A 20,021-nucleotide genomic window follows, 5' to 3' on the forward strand; every position below is an offset into this window, starting at 1 on the left:
ACTGTATGTGCCGTAGGTGTTTAGAGTTCATATGCAGTAAAAAACATCGTGGGAATGGTTTACGCAAAGGGAAATCTTCTCAGCCATCTCAACCAACCATGTGAGCAGATGTAAGAAGAAGGAAGATGCTGATACTGCAGTTTATTTGGACCGCCACTGGACCGCATTGTTTTCGTGTGACCCGGCTGTTTCTTCAGACGCCACAGGGTGGTAATTCTGGCCAACAGGCATCCAGTCAATTACATAGTAATAAAACACGAGATGGTTGGACTCTTCATGCTTTATTTTATACATAAAGAGTGTCCTCAGTAGGACATGGTGCCGCACAGGGGCTCAATTAACCATCTGCTGTAACCTTTGACCTTTGCCCTGCCAGGTTGATTTGCTGCATCGCAGGAGCCCCGCCCGCTTGTCTCTGGTGGTCTGCTTGCGGACTGCCGCTATTGGTCCTGCGCACAGATGGTTGTTGATATAATGGCCGCTAACATGCTAAGCTGCTCAGGCGCTCGCTGAAAGCCGCCGGATTCCGCACAAAGACATGATGTCACCGCGGCCGCCAGGCGTCCATTCAGGATGTGCAGTGGGCCGTGTGCCCGCTTTCTGCCAATGAAGCAGGGTGACGCGTGCACACCACGCAGGTATACGTGCGTTGCATGTGTAAGTAACGTACAAGTAACGCGCGTAATCTCACCCAACGTCACCCAGACCTGGTACAAACTCTTATATGAAGGACGGAAGTAGGTCCTAAGCTTCAGATCCCAGTGGCTGCCGTTAAGTGTGATGAGAAAACGATTTCTCCTCTGAAGGGGTTTCACAATGGGGGTCCTTACGTTCCGAATTTCGTTTCGCACGATTGGGAAAAGAAGTAAAAATGATACGAGTGAAGGAAACGGAAGATGCTTCAGAGAGGCATCTGTAGTCTCTTTCTCCTCTGAACAGAACCTTTCCTGGCTTTCAAAACAAATGCATCAAAGAACACCCATTTAACCTATTCATCAAAACGGGGAATCCTTTCATCCTGGAACTTCTCAAGAACCCATAAAATGAAGTGAAAGTGAAGGTGATACACTGCAGCACAGCAATGTGAAATGTGTCCTCTGTATTTAACCGTCGCCCTTGGTGAGCAGTGGGCAGCCGAGACAGGCGCCCGGGGACATTGTGTGGGGACGGTGCTTTGCTCAGCGGCACCTCGGTGGCTGTATAAATCACCGTAAATAATGGATATTAAACATTATTTAACAGCACACAGTACTATTAATACAAGGCATGTTCAGCTGCGGCCTGTCTGCACCCATCTCCACGGGAACGGCGCTGGCGTCCTTTCCCAACGATTATTTAAGAATTACGGCAGAATTTACAAAAGCATTCAGTCCACTTCCCCCGTTCACACACACACTTCAAGACAACTTGTACAGTTCGCTCAAGACAAACAAGCCGGTCAGATTTATACACAGTGGACGGTGCAAATCTGCCGGGCGGAGCCAAATAAAACTGTCGTGCGGTGTATACAGAGCGCCGGTGTGTTACACTCGTTTGTTATGCGCTGAATGCTGGAGATAAGCGTGTGCGGCTCTCTGAGGGCATTTGTTGTGTGTCTGTGTGTGCGCATGTTAGAGATAGTTAATTATAAAACACCGTATAACACACTGCTCAAAATATCTAGATCTGAATTAATGAAATATTCTTATTAAATACTTTGTTCTTTACATAGTTGAATGTGCTGAGAACAAAAATCCCACAAAATTATCAGTGGGAATTAAATTTGTCAGCCCATGGAATGATTTCGAGTGATCAATGCCTTCATCTTGCAGGAACTGCTGACACACTCCAGCCACATGAGGTCTAGCTTTGTCTTGCATTAGGAGGAACACAGAGCCTGACGCACCAGCACATGGTCTCACAAGGGGTCTGAGGATCTCATCTCGGTACCTAATGGCTACTTCTGGCGAACACCCCAAAGAAATGCCATTACTGACCCACAGCCAAACCGGTCATTCTGGAGGATGTTGCGGCAGAACGTTCTCCACACCGTCTCCAGACTCATCACGTCTGTCAACCTGTCTTCATCTGTGAAGAGAACAGCGTGCCAGTGGCGAATTTGCCAATCTTGGCGTTCTCTGGCGAATGCCAGAACTGAGAAGTGGTCTGTGGTCACCACCTGCAGGGCCACGCCTTTATTGGAGACGTCTTGCTAATTGTCTATAATTTCCACCTGATTTCTATTCCATTTGCACAACAGCACGTGAAATTGATCGTCAATCAGTGTTGCTTCCTAAGTGGACAGTTTGATTTCACATGTGATTGACTTTAAGTTGCATTGCGTTGTTTGAACGTTCCCTTTATTTTTTTTAGCAGTGTGCATGTAGACTCTATTTAGATAAATAAATAAAAACAATAAAACAAGCTGGTCCTCAATTTTTCTTCATTTACCAAAAAGTTATTAATAATTTTAAGATGTTAATGATACAAAACATTTCAATAATTGTTGCCATAAATGTATTATGTGTTCCTAGTATATAAATTAAATTATTATAATGATGGGTTCTCAAAAACTACAAACAAACAAGTGGATATAAGGTATTTTTTGTGGATTTTGTCTGTGTTTGTGTGTAGGCAGGTGAATACATATCTTATCTAGAGTGAAAGGCCAGCCGGATCCAATGTCTGCATGAGAGACACACCTTATACGTGGCAGAGGGCGAAAGCCGCACCAAGCTTGCTAGAAGACGTTAAAAAGCAGACACACGGTCTAGAAGTATATCGGATATCTGCTGAACAGGGAAACCCAAAAGACGCCGTAAAAGGCGCCCAGGAAGCAGTGTGTGGGGACGGTACCTTGATGAACGGGACCTCAGTGGCACCTTGTCAGTTCGGGACTCGGAGTGATGAAACAACATAATTCCGAATTTAATTGACACCGTCAAGTGATAATGTTGAATTAAGTTTAACTATAAGAATGTCTGTTTCGTGCTTCTCTCTCTGCAGTTTACAATTGTGACTTGTATATTTTATATAGTATATTTTTCACGTGAGAAGGGACGAGTGTACCTTATTAGTTCGGTGATCATGGACAGGACAGACAGAAGTGTTGAGCTGAGATCATGACAGCAAGTATTTGTATGAGACACAATCAAAATCCGAGGCCCCACAAAGTTCTCCATTGTAACATGTATATTTGATCAACCCGCCCCTTTAAGTACCCAGAATGGCCATTTTCTGTGTGTGTGTGTGTGTGTGTGTGTGTGTTGCAGGTGCTCAGCTGTTTCACTGGTGGCCGGATGGCGCTGGGAGCGGCGCTTTGTTTTTGCCTGTTGGTTTTGGAGAGCGGGCAGAGGCGTTTTGTGTTTCTCGCCCTGGCCTTTATTTTTCTGACCTCGCAGGTCAGTCTCCTTTCATGTCCTCTCCTGACCTCTTATGACCTTTTTGTTAGCCTAAAGCACCAACAATACTTCAGGATCGATTATCTGTTTCTAATGGACCAGCAGCGCCAGGTTTTGGATACTAAACAAATTTTTATAGATTTGACTAATTGTGCATTTTGCCAACGCAGTTGCCAGTACAAATACATCAAGAGACCCAGATTTTCCTTTCCTTTGTGTCCCTTTGGATTTTTTTTTTCGTTTCTAGTGTTTGGGTTAGAGCCAGTCAGAGACAGTTTGAACTCTGATTCATGTGTCGTGTTCATGATTCATCTTGTTCATGATGTTGGTGGTGTTGTTTTTGCAGATATGAAACCTTTTTTGTGGTTGTCAGTTTCAATTTTGATATTAAAAGCTGTCGTTGAACAATTTACTGGAATTTTGCTTTGCTGCTTTAAATCGAGCCGTCAGGAATTTTCATTGGACAAATATTTAAAGTAAAGTAAAGTGTAGTGATTGTCACATGTGATACACAGCATAGCACACGGTGCACACAGTGAAATTTGTCCTCTGCATTTAACCCATCACCCTGAGTGAGCAGTGGGCACCATGACAGGCGCCCGGGGAGCAGTGTGTGGGGACGGTGCTTTGCTCAGTGGCACCTCAGTGGCACCTTGGCAGATCGGGAATCGAACCGGCAACCTTCTGATTACGGGGCCATTTACTTAACCGCTAGGCCACCACTGCCCCAGGACAGAGATTGAGCAGTGATACAAAAAAATTTATACTGAAAACAGTTGTGTTTTCAAAAAATTTAGACTGAAAACAGTTGTGGGAAAAAATGTTTTCAAAAAAGAAAAAAAATCTGCTTTGTCAATAAAAGTATAATTTTCAATGCTCAGTTACTAACGTTTCATCAAGGCAACGAGTATAACTATAACATATATCTAATGTTGGTCAAGCAAAAGGGCGCTCTAGGTAGAATCTAACCAGCTCTTCCGATGTGGCGAGAACCAACTTTACTGACAGGTCATCAGCAGATTGGGCTTTATAATGTAATTAAACAGTATTATTTTTATTATTCTTCAACAACCTTAGAAAACATATACTTTTTAGAATTATACAGATTTTTGAACTGCCAAATTCACTTCTGGTGAATTTGATTGGTGAAAGTACTGCTAATAACCTGCCCCACCCCGCTCACACAAGTAGAATTTTTGCTAAAACACACACACACACACACACACCCCGTGCTCACGCAAGTGGAGTTTTTCCACTAGCGCCTCCAACCCTCCACTAAAGTGTCCATCACAAGCTCAAATCTGGTCACCCTAGTCAATCTTATTCTACTGGAACCACTAAGGTTAACTTATTGTGATGGCCGAAGCCACACAAGGTAACCCCGGCACCAACACCCTCTGCACTTCATTGGGTTAATTTATTATTTACAGTTTATTAAAATAAAAGTTTACTTTGACATCGTTTTATCTTGCGTTAACCTTTAATTGTTTTATGTGGTGTGCACACGTTGAAACATTGCAGTGGAATGAAAGTAAAACGGTGGCTTTGTTTATTAGTCATCTTTACTTTGTTTGAGCAACCTGCTGTGTTTGGGACGGTCCCTCTGGGGACACTTCCTGTGTGGGCAAAGCCGGTACTGAGGGCTGAGCAGGCCTTTATTTGGTAATTGGTGTTTATTGTGCTCCCCTTGTTGTGTTATTTGGTTTTGCCGAGCCAGTTTAAATGTTCCCTTTGTCTCTTTGTCTTTTTTTTAATGGGGCAGTGGTGGCCTAGCAGGTAAGGAAATGGACCCGTAATCGTAAGGTTGCCGGTTCGTGTCCCGAGCCACCAAGGTGCCACCGAGATGTCGCTGAGCAAAGTATCGTCCCCACAGGATTCGTCATGGATTCGTAAATTTTATATGAAATTTGGGCTACAGTGGGAAAACTTTTACTCAAACATATTTTGAGACGGTTTGTCCAATTCAAAATGTTCAGTCAACTTGAAACGTTTATTTGACTCACCATAATGCACCAAATTCACAGGACCAGCATGCTTTGCTGGGACAGTTCTGGTAGACAGTTGATGGTAGTAATTTGGGTTTGAACCTGGGACTTTATGGTCTTCTGAAAGGGAAGTGATTGTCATTGTGATACACAGCACAGCACACGGTGACACGGTGAAATGTGTCCTCTGTATTTACCCATCACCCTGGGTGAGCAGTGTGTGGGGACGGCGCTTTGCTCAGTGGCACCTTGGCGGATCGGGATTCGAACCCCTGCCCGTTCTGGTTCATAGGCGAGTGTGTTGTTCCCCAGGCTACTACCACCACATTCATCAGGTTTTTCTACCACCGGAAAAAGATCTGAAAAGATGTTGAGTTGTGAGTGGACATCGGGAGCCTGGTGCAGGGGAGCAGAGTCTGTGGTGGGACGAGCCGGCCTGAAGGAGCACAGTTACTCGGAGGAGAAGCGGGGTTTTTCGTGGCGTAGTTGCAGGTATATCAGCAGTCTGCATGGAGAATGGTCAGGCCGGAATGATCAGTACCAGACGGTCTTGGGTTGTCGCACGCTGAGACAGGAGAACGGCCAGGGACGTAGCGGGGGTCAGAGGTCATCGGGAGCAGACGAGAGCAGACATGGGTAATCCAGGAATCGAGGTCAAACGAGGCAATCGGTCAGAAGCATGAACGGCTTACTGCATCGTGAGGTTCGTCCACTTTCTCTCACGGCCCGTTCCGGGACAAACGGAGAGGAGGTCGGATAAAAGGGTGTGAAAGCCGGCAGAGGTCCGGTTCGCCGGCCGATAAATGTGCCAGGGCCCGTAAATCTCTCTCTCTTACAGACGTGGCAGGAGTGATGGATTGTTCCCATCAGCCCCGGCAGGAAGTGGCAGTGTGACTTCCTGTATGTGTGGCGTGGCGGTGCAGCCGCCGCACAATGGAGGAGAGGAGGATCAGGAGGAGGAGGAGAGAGGCAGCACAGGATTGGAGGAAGAGAGCGGCGTGGGAGAGGAAAAGCTGCAGAGACAAAAAAAAAAAAGACAAGGGACATGTGACCAAACTACCTTTTCAGTAAAATAAGGGTGGTGGTGGCCTAGTGTGTAACACACTCGGCTATGAGCCAGAAGACCCAGGTTCAAACCCCACTTACTACCATCATGTCCCTGAGCAGGACACTTAACCCTGAGTGTCTCCAGGGGGGGACTGTCCCTGTCACTACTGATTGTAAGTCGCTCTGGATAAGGCCGTCTGGTAAATGTGTTGTGATTGATCAGTTTATCACCATTGTTGTTTTTAACGGTTTTATACCAGAGGTGGTGTTACGTAATGAACGATTAAAAAGGATTATTGATCCCGACTACTGAATCAGCGTGTAATTTAATGATTTGAAAGTGTACTGATCAGGTGGCAGTAACAAGTCGTGCTTTGCTGTAATGGAAGAGCGTTCAGGGTTAGGGTTAGTGTGAACCTCCTGTCCACCTCCACCCTCATCTGCTTCTCTTCCGCCCTCCGCCTCCAAAATATGATTTCATCCTGCAGGCAGAACACAATGTTATCGGCGGATACAACAATGCGAAAGCCTCCTCGCAATCACACACACACACGTTCATGTTTAAGATTAATATTCATATACACACTGTCTCTTATAATCCTCCTACGTGATAAACGTGTATTTATTGTGTATGAATATGATAAAACTGCATCATGTCCACACCTGCTTATTCTGTATACGAAACGCACAAACTACACACATATCCTGCATGCTACACAGACATGCACACACATACACATCATATGTATGTTTCTAAAGACAGTCTACCGTACGATAACTGAGAAACGAGGACTGGGTCAAGGGTCAATTCTGGATTTATTACTCAAACACACATACGCACACAGAGTGGAACACACCCTGACACACACACGAACACACGTATATCTGAGCTGGTGGGTCGGTCCCCTCACACACCTCTTCCTGTGTTTGTGAGGACTGTGTTTGGAAGTAAGCAGGTCCAGCATCATACACTGCCAGGCTTTTGTGTGTGTGTGTGTGTGTGTGTGTGTGTGGTATCACACTAGCAGACGAAGTTGGTATATGTGTTGCCAGGCTGCGATTCGCAATATGACACACAAACCAGAACGGCTCCATCAGCCCCAGCAGGAAGTGGCAGTGTGACTTCCACACACAGTCACTCAATGGAGGAAAGGAGGATGAGGAGGAGGAGGGGGGCAGCACAGGATTGGAGGGGGAGTGCGGCTTTGACGGAGAGGAGCTTGAGGGAGGAAAAAACGAAGACGTAAATGGGTGCTGCTGAAGAGTGTAAACTTGGGTGCATATTGTGCCGCGCTAGTATCACGTGCGGTAAAAAAAGCACGGCGGAAATGTTTGAGGGGGGAAAAAAGGTGAAAGGTCATTCTGCGATAGCAGCGTGCAGGAGACGCCAAGTTAACTCTATTTGGGGCGGTGTGTTGACAGCGGATGGTTTTCTCCTGCACACATTTGGCCTTCGCTGTGGAAAACGTCCCCGGTATTCTACTGGACTATGAGATTACGGCTTTTGTCGAACACGAGAACGCATTTCTCCAAAATGGGTTTTCGGTTTTCTAAAGAGCGTGAAACTGGTTCCGTAACTCCCTGCTCACCTCGTTTGGCGTCTGCTGCTCCTCCGCGGTGATTTAAAGGCGTCGTTCTTCTCCAAACCCATCTTTTCAGTAGAAACGTGCACCGTACAGAGGACTTCCTGTAGCTGCTGCAGCACTACAGGTTGTTGTATGCAGGACGAATTTGGGGTTAAAGGTCAGGTTGAAGGTTGGGCCAATACATCGTTTTCACGAAAAAAGGCGCTTTTTGTTCACTCTGGAACAACGAAACGCCGTCTCCATGTGGACACAAGGCAGATTGGATAGAAATTGTAACATTTTCATAAAAAATAGAAGTAACAAAAACGGATACGAATATAATGAAAATAAAAACGTTCTTCTTCATTACGTGTCTTTCCCCTGACATACATGTCTGAGTCTGGGTATTTCTTAATGTGTGTGTGTGTGTGTGTGTGTTCGTCCCTCAAGCCTGGTCAAACTCAAACAGCCACCAGGCTGTCCAGCAGCAGGCAGGTCATTTAGTGTTGAATGTTAATTTGATCTGTCATTTTGGATCCCAACCCTTGAAAATCTCCCACAGCCTTGAGGGGACGTCCTGATCCGACTTTTAAAGCAGAGATTAACCGGGGGCCTGGAGACGTCGGCTCTTCTTCCAACATCCTTTGTCCACTTTTCATGGCCTAAACGCTGTAATCCATCAGCCAGGGAAAGCAGGACGACTTCTTTAGCGGACGGCGAGGAGAGTTCCTTTAGCGTTCCGCGTTCAACTGGACAGGAGTTCAAGTCGAAGGCCTGAGGAACGTTCACCATCGGGCCAAACAGAAGATTACGGGCCAAAAACGAGGTTTTATTTTTAGCTGTCAGGTTTCATATTTCCAACAGTTCAGTCAACTCTTCAGTTCAGTCCTTTAAATCCCCACTGAAAGAGCCGTAGATGGATGGATCTGTACATCGGTGTGTGTGTGTGTGAGTGTGAGTGTGTTGGGGGCTGAGATATCCTCTTTGCCCTCCACACCACATTAACATTTGAACGTTGTATGTGAGAGTGTGATTACGGACATTCCCCATAGCAAGGAGGCCTCCCTCTAACACACACACACACACACACACACACACACACAAACAGAGGCCTGAAGCAACCAAACCTACAGAAGAACAGCATCCATCTGCTGGAAGAGAATACATCAGTTTTCATAGACAAGAGAAAATCCCAACAGCAGCAGAACTTCTTCACTCCTGCAGCAGGATCGGATAGAGGAGAGACGCTGGATGTGCTGGAACACACACATTTCACCTCCGACCCAGACGCACACACTTTACAAAAACCCAAGTACACACATCAAAGAACGAGAGAGGGGGACCGCGGTCCCGGAAGATGAAGGCCGATTGTGTTTCTGTACAGAATGACCTCCCTTCCTGCCACTCGCTGCCGGCCGGAGTGCCAGCTGTAGGACCCGGAGAGGGAGGTGGGGACAAGGCAGGGGGAGGGTGGTGGGAACGAGGGGAGGGGGCTGGTGGAGAGGAAATGCTCCTTGAGATGGGGCAGTATTTTACCGACTGTCCCACACGCGACTCCGCCGCGCCGGCTCTGGATGCGTCGCCTGGCACACCAGGGACGGAGAGAGCTGATAGAACCGGAGCTCCGAGACAACTCCAGTCCCTGGGACGGACCCTCATCCTCCGTCCTGGCAGGTAATCTGGGGTCACAGGGCACAGAGGTGGAGCGACACAGCTAAATGTATCCAGGTCCCTTCACCTGGACAGGCAGAGATTGTAAAAGAACGTTCTAGTCCAGTTTCCTTTAGTAGTGAATAATGATATTCCATATCATCACTTGGTTCCTCAGTTTGATCAGTCACATCATCCCTGACAGCTGGCGCATGGCGATTAGTACGGTATATTTGCGGGTTGGCTGACAGGACGTTACCCCGCATCGTGTCCGTCATCGTGTCCGAGGTGAGGACAGCTCTCGGAGGTTTCGTCCTCCCGCTCCTTATTTAGAACCTGCTTGTCACCGTGTGTGCTGTAGGTGTTGTGAAAGCATGCTGAGGTTCCGGCGAGTACGCACAATCGGCACGGTCTGCTGCTGTAGGATCGTCGCTTGTGTCTGTTCACCTGAACCGCTCTGTTTTGAGTGTAATAGTTATAGAACTAAATCAAATAGAATAAAGGGATAAATAACATTTAACATAAAAAGAAGAATCTCAAAATAAAAAAGCTATTTAATTCAATACCTATTTATTTTATTTGTACTTTTATTTTATTGCTTTCACTACTTTTATTTTATTTGTTAATTTGAACAACAAAATGTATTTTATTAGTTAATATTAAAACAATGTTTTTTGTTTAATAATATAAATTACAAATGATATACAATTAAAATAGAAAAATATGTAATAAGTAAACCAAAGAAACGCTTTATAAAGGATAATTGAATTTACACAGATAATTATAACAGCAACAAAGACAAGTGTGGTTTATAGTATTATTATTACTGCTTTATAATGCATTATTGTCATTGGGTTGCACTTTTTACTCCAGATTTATGAGCACCTCTGCAGCACTTCAGACCCTCATCCAGTCTCTCGTATTTATTTTCATTTTTCCTGAGTGGTTTTTCCTGAGCCAGGGCGGCGATTACGCTCTGTTGCCACTAAACAAACGAAGGCATTAGCCTGCTGGAGATCCGAGAAGGTGGCGTCCCCTCACCAGCCTCCCGCTGGCATCGCCGGCGCGTGGAACTATGTGTGCATTCGTTTACACTCGTGTTTAATTACTGTTGAAGCGATCTGGGCAATTCTAAACAAAGAGCCTGCAGACGGGGGGGGGTTATAAATCTCAGGGGGGTCGTAACGCCGCTCGGTAAACACGCGTCCTGATCAGGACAATCTGGACGTCCCCGTTCTCCCCGCCGTGCCCTCTGCCGTCGCCCCGCCGGAACCGTAGCCCGGCCCATGTTTCCATTCGGCCCCCTCGTGCCCGCTGAGCGCGGAGCTGACGCCTCTGAGGTCACCCCGGGGTGGGGAGACTAATGATCTCCATGTAAGGAAGCGGACCAGGGCGCTGTACCGATGTATTCTGTAGTGTCTGTGTGTTGAGCGCGCCTGTAAGGGGTGCTTGGCAGGTGTGGGAGTCGTTCTGGGCTCCGGGGCGGGGGGCGGGCTTTGTCTGGGATGACCAGCGCTGCTAATCCCGCTCTGACAGATCCATCCTGGCCCGGTCCTGCCCAGCCACGCCAGGAATGCTCACGCCAAGCAGTTGCTGTCCCATATATGAGGAAGTATTTGCTGTCACGTGCCAGTTCAGCAGCAAGTCTGGAAACAGGCTGGCAGCTGGACCTGAGGAGAAGCTGAGGGGGGATTTGGTGGATTCTGCACACTGATGTAGACTGTTGTGAGTTTTTTTGGTGAAAGTGAAGTGATTGTCATTGTGATACACTGCAGCACAGCACACGGTGACACAACGAAATGTGTCCTCAGTATTGAGTATTCAGTAGTGAACCATCACCCTTAGTGAGCAGTGGGCAGCCATGACAGGCAGCCGGGCAGCAGTGTATGGGGACCTCAGTGGCACCTTGGTGGATCGGGATTCGAACCGGCAACCTTCTGATTACGGGGCCGCTTCCTTAACCGCTAGGCCACCACTGACCCCAATGAGTATCTATTATGAGTATCCTTGAGTTCTATAGTCTATCAAGTGAAAGTGAAGCAAGCACAGCACATGGTGACACAGTGAAATGTGTCCTCTGTATTTAACCATCGCCTTTAATGAGCAGTGGGCAGCCATGAAAAGGGCCTGGGGGGCAACGGGGAGCAAAGGCGCCCAAGGGAACCTCAGAGGCACCTTGACGGCTCGAGATTTAAACCCCCCACACGATTTGAAGCCACCACGGCCCCAACCCATCTGGTCTAGAGTTCGGATGAGCACACACACAAACTGAATGCAACGAACCATCCTCAGAGTTCCTCACTGACCGGTGCCCACCTCTGGTTCCACCCAGCGCCATCAACCATGCTCTTCAGGGTAACAAAGATCACCCTGGTGATCAACTTTGCTTTCTACTTGGTAAGCCTGCAGCCACCACTGTGTATCCCTGCCATTGTCTTCTAATCTCTTAAATCTGATTTTTTGTACTTTCACAGACTCCTCTGTCCATTCCTCTCTTCCATCTTGCCCTCTTTCTTAATGTTTCATGTGGTGCGGACGTCCCTCTCTAATGTCCTCCAGTATTATGAAGAGCTGTTTACTCAGGTTAGCATGGTTTCATGCGAATATGTTTCCCACGAGAACAGGAAATGAATCATATTTATGTTGTTAGTAGGCAGGATTTTACAGCAGATATGAAACCCAGTAATGAAAGTTTTACTTTGCACAGTTATAAGAACTTAAGTGACTTAATTTTGAACAAGAGTCATGATTTAATTGGCCCTTATCCAGAGCAACTTACAATCAGAAGTGACAGGGACAGTCCCTCCCCTGGAGACACTCAGGGTTAAGAGTCTTGCTCAGGGACACGATGGTAGTAAGTGGGATTTGAACCTGGGTCTTCTGGTTCTGGTTACACACCAGGCTACTGCCACCCTTCCAATTCCCATTCCGCTCGGCAGTTGGTCTCCTGAATCCAGAATCAGTGGAAATGTCAACCAGCAGCGGCCACAACTTCCCACACAAACACAGACGCAAATGCACAGATCTCTTAACACACACATGCACTCAAGAGCTCCTGCTTTTTCTGCTTTCACATCCGTTACACACACAGGCACAGTGAGAAGAAGCAGTCCCGTCTGTTGTTCTGCCAACCTGGCACCCACATGCAGGCGGCCGAACGTTAAATAAACGTTGAGCTGATCTCGTGCCAACCCCCTCCCTTCATGTAAAAACCCGCGGGGCGCCGCTGTGTTTAATGAGGGATCCCTCGGTTCTGCACCTCATTTCACAGGACGACTTGTACTCTGGGCTCGGTCCCATGGATACCTGTGTGAGGTGTCTCCTGCGGAGGTGAAATATGCAGTTCTCGGCCCAGACTGAGAGGACGTTAGTCTTGGACGGGAGTGCAGGTGGCCTTGACACCACACTGCTGCAGAGCTAAAGCAGACGTGTGCGAACTCACACACTCACTTCTCTACATTTCATATCTATTAGTATTGGAGGCAACAATCCACGAGAGGGGCCTGTGTGGTGATCTGTGTTGTCACATTCCAATCATTTCCCGGCACTCCGGTCCCATGTCATCCTGACCGGAGTTTCATCTTTGCTCCTGATTACCTTGATTGATTTCATCTGTGACTATTAATGTATTCTTGCTCTGTCATTCGTCATTTTGCCCATGTTTCATCCGTTGATGGTTTCCTCAAATCGAAAGGTTACGGGTTCAAATTCTGAACCGCCAAGGTGCCACTGAACAAGGCACTATTCCCACAACCGGACACCTGTCATGGTTGACCACTGCTCACCAAGGGTGATGGTTAAATACAGAGGACTGTACCTATACACATATCAATCTGCTGTGTCGCCTAATCACCAATTTAAATATTGATAATGTTGACTGTAATGCCACTAAGCACAGTAACGTAAAGCCATCTGGCAGTCTGATGTAACACACCAGCATGCTGACGTGCTGAGAACGCAGTTTGAAATCAAATCTGACACTTACTGCCGTGGCAGAGCACTTAAAATGGTGCTACGGCAAGTGGACACCCACACACAAACACAACAAGCACACTCGCAACTTGACAAATCTGCATCAAAGTGAATAAGATATATTTATTTGAAATTTGTATCCATGTTACATAAATTAACATGCTTTATTAAGTATTTATTATGTGCCTGTGAGAGAGAGAGAGAGACTCGATATTCAGAAAGGTCTTTATACATTTCTGTATTATATTTTTTTAATTTTTACATTTTTATTCAGACTGGACCTCATAAGGTTAATGAAGCATGCACACACACAGTCTTCTAATTCTGTATTTGTGGGGACTCCATCTGGGCTTTCACAGTACACTGTCGCTTTAAGTACAAAAGGACACTTCTCATGACAGACAGATGCATTTACTGCATATATTCCATACAGTGTCCCACATCCATCTATGCAGAGTAATGCATTTACGCGCACACCGCCAAACTGCACACACTAACATGCACTAGAGCGCTGCTATCTAAACACAGACGCTGCTAATGCACTGCCCGCCGTCTCTAGTCGCTTCCAGTTCCCACAAACGCTCTGAGTTGCTTATGCTCCAATCATGCCCCTCATCTTATATGTATATATATATAAGATGCACGCTCACACACACACACACACACACACACATACACATGCTGTGGCACAGTTGGAGTGTAAGCGTTGTCATGTATGCCAAAAAAAGAATCCCAGACGGTGGGGTCTGATGGGAGGTTTTAGAATGACTCCTCCTGGCAGACTTTCAGCTGGTCCACCTTTGTGAACAGTTTGTAGTTGTGATTTTTGTAGTTGTGACTGTGATTTTCCATTGTCATCCTTTAAAGTAAAAGGAATGTAATCAGTGGAATGACCTGGTCACAGCAGATCTGAAGATTTGAGCTCTGTTAATTTCGTACAATCGATGCTACAGAGACTATGATTCAAGTCACAGTTTATAGAGTTTATATGACCTGCCCCGTGTTCTCTCAGGCTTTCTTCCTTCCAGGGACTTCTTTTACTCACAACTCTCACCTTGCGCTCTCAATAAAAGCTGTGCGGACACCGCTCTTAGGGGGTAGTGCATTTTAAAGAATGATGGGAATTCTTTCCGGCTCCCTGTGTGGGTTCTAGTTTCTGCTTTAACATCTCATTGTTCAATATCTTTAAGTAAATATTATGATGGCCAAAAAATGCCTGTTATCTGCTGAATGTAGCGCAAATCACATTATTTCTTTCTTGCTCATAAATAACTTTTTCCTTCATGGTGCCTGATCCACAGGAAATGATATTGTTCGTGATTGCTTCCTCTTCCAATGAGAGAAGAAAGAACAAACATGGGAGAAAGAAAGAGGGGAAAGGCATGGTGTAGAGTCTGGAATTAGGTTCTGAGAATCAGGAGGACGTTAGTGTCTTTGGCCGTTTCTTGACATGACGAAGGTTCCGTCACGCACACAAACACGCACACACTAAATATAATGGATATAGAATAACTGAGATACAAGTGCAACTTGTGTGTAACAGCATAAGAGTTTCCGCCAATCACTCACTTTTTCTATAATGTGGACAAAACCTTTACAGAACCCGTCTGCAACCTTTACACAACACATACACTCAACACTCCTGCACACAACCTTTATACATTCTGTCTGCCGCTCTGTCCACCATATTCCCACCACCTGTCCTCAACATGCACACAACCTGTCCGCAAGTCAGTTTCTAACCCCAAAACACACACTCACAACCCAGTCTACCGAGGACACCTGATGAGGGCTCCCGGGCACCGGTTCCCTCTGGAGATCCCTCCAAATTCCCCACTTCCCAAAGCTTCATCCTTGATGTTTGTTTGTCCATTGTTGAAAACGTGAACAGAATTGTGGCCCCTATCTGCGCCTGGCTCCGCCCCTTTTTCTGTGACGTGACAGCCGCATTCGGAATGACATTGATCATGGTCGCGGTGTTCGCCGGCACGTGCCCAGCTGCCCATGTGTTGAACGAGGCCCCGGCCCGAGCACCTAACTGCAGGTTATAAATAAAACTCCATTATGGAAATTAAAATTATGAGGCCATAACTCTTAAACAGAGTCGCTGGCCCACACAGCATGGAACACGCGTAGTTCAGTCATTTCTGAACGAATCGAGGAGGGGGAGGACGATCCGATGCCATATTAGGACCGTTCCATGTGAGATTATCCAGGACCTGTCAGCACCAAATTTATATTTTATTCCTGCCAGGGTGTCAGATCTCATCACACACTCCACACCCGCTCTGCGTCCGGCGGCTCCGCGTCCAGTCACGGGACACAGTGGAGGCGCTTCTGGGAGGGTTCGGAGCGCCGGCGCTCCAGAGGCAGTAGATGGGGGCGATGGCAAGGTTTGCCGGTCGTTGTCGGGTCCCTGAGTCACTTCGGAGCGTGACTGATGGACTTCGGGCCCTCGCTGAGATCAGGACTCTTGTGCTAGCGTGTGTGCAGCATTAATCACGGCTTCTCCACGTCTTCAGAGAGGGAGAAGCCTTGACCTGATGGGAAGAGGACCTTGTTTGGGTGTGCTTTGGGTTTAGAATTTACGTTCCAGTCTTACTCTAAGACGGATGAACATTGTTGTTTTTCCTTCATAGTTTTCCCAATGTGATCATTAAAGAAAACGCATAAACAGGTACGTACGAATACTAGAACTACAGCCTGAAAATAACACATAATATTTAAACGTGGTCTGACTGTGCTTTTGATGCCAACTAATGTCGTATTAACAAGTTCACCTGTCAGAAGGCTCGAATTAAGTGAAGTGAAACTGAAGTGACTGTCATTGTGATACACAGCAGCACAGCACACGGTGCACACGGTGAAATGTGTCCTCTGCTTTTAACCATCACCCATGGTGAGCAGTGGGCAGCCATGACAGGCGCCCGAGGAGCAGTGTGTGGGGATGGCGGATTGCCTGAACGTACCTGTAGGTGTTGGAAGTGAGCGTACTGACATCACACATCCTACTTGAGGAAGTAGGATGTGTGAGCGCTGTCAATCATGAATGAACACATGTAGAGTTATGTACTAAACAAAAAGTGGAGACCTGGCCTCTACAGTCACCGGACCTGAACCCAGTCCAGATGGTTTGGGGTGAGCTGGACCAACAAGTGCTAAACACCTCTGGTGTTGAACTCCTTCAAGACTGTTGGAGAAGCATTTCAAGTGACGACCTCTTGAAGCTCATGGAGAGAATGCCAAGAGTGTGCAAAGCAGTAATCAGAGCAAAGAAAGTAGAATATAAAACATGTTTTCAGCTATTTCACCTTTTTTTGTTAAGTACAGAACTCCACATGTGTTCATTCATAGTTTTGATGCCTTCAGTGAGAATCTACCAACGTAAATGGTCATGAAGATAAAGATAAACACGTTGAATGAGAAGGTGTGTCCAGACTTTTGTCCTGTACTGTAAATCGTGAAGACATGTGCTTGACCAGCTTCCCACACAGTCATCACGCATGCTGAAGAAATTGTGTTTTCGAGTTGATATAAATATATACATTCTGCCTCTAATACAGCCGGCCGGTCTGGGGTTTTAAATAGAAGCTGGAATGTGCGTGGTGCTGGTAATCTGGGTTCTCAGGACCCTGGTCCTGGCCCTCCTCTGCCCTGTGCCCAGTAGGGCACCGTCACATCTCAGCTTGGGTTCAGTTCACACACACACACACACACACACACACACACACACACACTGTGGGAAGAATGACTTTAATTCGTATAGAAACACCGACGCAGGTCTGATGAAATGTCCCTGTCTCTCCCCAGGCGTTGAGGTGTGATGGGGGACTGGAGCCTGCTGGGAAATTTTCTGGAGGAGGTGCAGGAGCACTCCACCTCGGTGGGGAAGGTGTGGCTGACCGTCCTCTTCATCTTCCGAATCCTGGTGCTGGGCACGGCGGCCGAGTCCAGCTGGGGGGACGAGCAGGAGGACTTCATGTGCGACACGCTGCAGCCCGGCTGCGAGAACGTCTGCTACGACCACGTCTTCCCCATCGCTCACATCCGCTACTGGGTCCTGCAGATCGTCTTCGTCTCCACGCCGTCCCTCATCTACATGGGCCACGCCATGCACACGGTCCGCAGGGAGGAGAAGCGTCGGCAGAAGGAGCAGGAGGAGCGGGAGCAGGGAGGAAGAAGCGAAGACGAGGAAAAGAAGGAGTACCTGCAGCAGAAAGACCTGGGCGTCCCGGACTCCTCCAGAAAGATCCACCTGAAGGGGGCGCTGCTGCAGACGTACGTGCTGAGCATCCTGATTCGCACGGTGATGGAGGTGGTCTTCATCGTGGTCCAGTACCTGATCTACGGCATCTTCCTCAAGGCTCAGTACAAGTGCAGCTCATCGCCGTGCCCCAACGCGGTGGACTGCTACATGTCCCGCCCCACCGAGAAGAACGTCTTCATCATCTTCATGCTGGTGGTGGCGGGCGTGTCCCTGCTGCTCAGCGTGGTGGAGCTCTACCACCTGGGCTGGAAGCGGCTGAAGAAGTGCTTCAAGAGCTACGCCGCCCGGCAGGCGCTCCGCGACCAGCGCAGCCACAAATCCTTCCACGGCGGCAACCGCACGACACCCGCAATCATCTCCGCCACCTCCATCTCCGTGGACACGCCCCTGGACACGCCCCTGCCCCGCCCCTCTCCAGCCTGCACCCCGCCGCCTGACTTTAACCAGTGTCTGGCGGCCTCGGCCGGCTCCCCGTCGCCCGGGCACCATCATCTCCCCCATCCTCCTCACCACGGCCTACACCCGGGCTGCCAACCCTTCACCGCCAGGCTGGCGCAGCAGCAGAACTCCGCCAACATGGCCACCGAGCGCCACATGGAGCCCGGCGAGGACTTCCTGGGGATGAGCTTCAGCACGGCCAACGGCTGCCCCGCCCCCTCGGCGCTGCACGCGTCCTTCCTCAAGGACAAGCGCCGCCTGAGCAAGACCAGCGCCTCCAGCGGGAGCCGCGTGCGCTGCGACGACCTGGCGGTGTGAGGTCCCCGGCAGGCTGGGCCTTGACCTGGACTCTTACCGCAGACCAAGTCAAACCAGGAGGGGACAACCACACCAAACCGCACTTTCAAGGAGGAAACGTCTGACTGTGAACCAGTCCGGACCCTCCAGGGTCCCCTGCTGGGTTTGTTCCTCTGTTTCAACTGCATCATGTCCCTTGCCCGTTGACGCGCGTGTTGGAGAGCGTGAGGACATTTCTGTCCATTTGAAGCTATGCAGGCATGTAAGAAGCGGGTAATAAACCGCCAAATTAGTCCAGAGGCCTTCGGACTATGGCGACTATGGTGATTTTTATTTTTATTTTTTTTTGGCATTCAAATCACTGTAAATTGTGCAAGAATGTGGACCTTTGCCCTGTTTTTCAGTCCCTTGTACAACATCAGAACCATTCAAGTTACAATTTTTATTTGCTACTGACAGTAAGCAGTGTGATGAAAAGTCATTTCATTCAATTAAGTGGAATATTTATTATTAAGTTTTTTTGTTTTGTCTTGTGTTTGCCACAGAATCTGTGACTTCAGATATTAGTCGGATGAATGCTGCCAGAATGTTTCGTCTTTTTTTTAACCACTGCACTTTAAATGCCATTCTACGATTCTTCGTGGACTTACTTTCTTCTCTCTCTCTCTTCTGGTTCATAATTTGCACATTGTTCTCTGATTATGGGGCATTACAGTACAGCACTGTACTGTAATGTCGGTGGCACTGTCCTACACTCACAACTAATCCAAATAAAAGTTCGTTTTTCCTCTGAAGTGTGTTGAGCTTGACTCTTTTTATATAAAAAATTATACTATTAAATGTACAGTACAGGCCAAAAGTCTGGACACACCTTCTCATTCAACGTGTTTTCTTTCTTTTCATGACCATTTACGTTGGTAGATTCTCACTGAAGGCATCAAAACTATGAATGAACACATGTGGAGTTATGTACTTAACAAAAAGTGGAGACCTGACCTCCACAGTCACCGGACCTGAACCCAGTCCAGATGGTTTAAGGTGAGCTGGACCAACAAGTGCTAAACACCTCTGGGAACTCCTTCAAGACTGTTGGAGAAGCATTTCAGGTGACGACCTCTTGAAGCTCATCGAGAGAATGCCAAGAGTGTGCAAAGCAGTAACCAGAGCAAAGAAACTAGAATATAAAACATGTTTTCACTTATTAAGTACAGACCTCCACATGTGTTCATTCATAGTTTTGATGCCTTCAGTGAGAATCTACCAACGTAAATGGTCATGAAAATAAAGAAAACACGTCGAATGAGACGGTGTCCAGACTTTTGGCCTCTACTGTATATATAGAAGTTTGATTTGAAATAAATTGATTAGCGAAACGCTGACGAGCCAGGACGACGTTCGTCCTCCGGAGCGACAGGTGGCG

At 47.4% G+C, this 20,021-nt stretch overlaps 1 protein-coding gene across 3 annotated transcripts; it reads left to right on the forward strand.

The window, feature by feature from the left end:
* Positions 1-9,485: 9,485 nt before the first annotated feature.
* gja5a (gap junction protein, alpha 5a) lies at positions 9,486-19,395 on the forward strand. Of its 3 annotated transcripts, XM_028990853.1 has the most exons (3): positions 16,022-16,164; positions 16,239-16,276; positions 17,410-19,395. In XM_028990853.1, the coding sequence occupies exon 3, from the start codon at positions 17,423-17,425 to the stop codon at positions 18,620-18,622; it is 1,200 nt and encodes a 399-aa protein (XP_028846686.1). In that variant the 5' UTR covers positions 16,022-16,164; positions 16,239-16,276; positions 17,410-17,422; the 3' UTR covers positions 18,623-19,395. The 3 variants fall into 3 exon arrangements, with proteins under 3 accessions (XP_028846687.1, XP_028846686.1, XP_028846684.1); XM_028990854.1 differs by lacking the exons at positions 16,022-16,164; positions 16,239-16,276 and adding an exon at positions 9,486-9,651; XM_028990851.1 differs by having other exon boundaries at positions 16,022-16,276.
* The last annotated feature ends 626 nt before the right edge of the window (positions 19,396-20,021 follow it).

Source organism: Denticeps clupeoides, chromosome 9 (genome assembly GCF_900700375.1).
Source record: "Denticeps clupeoides chromosome 9, fDenClu1.1, whole genome shotgun sequence".
NCBI classification, from domain to species: Eukaryota; Metazoa; Chordata; class Actinopteri; order Clupeiformes; family Denticipitidae; genus Denticeps; species Denticeps clupeoides.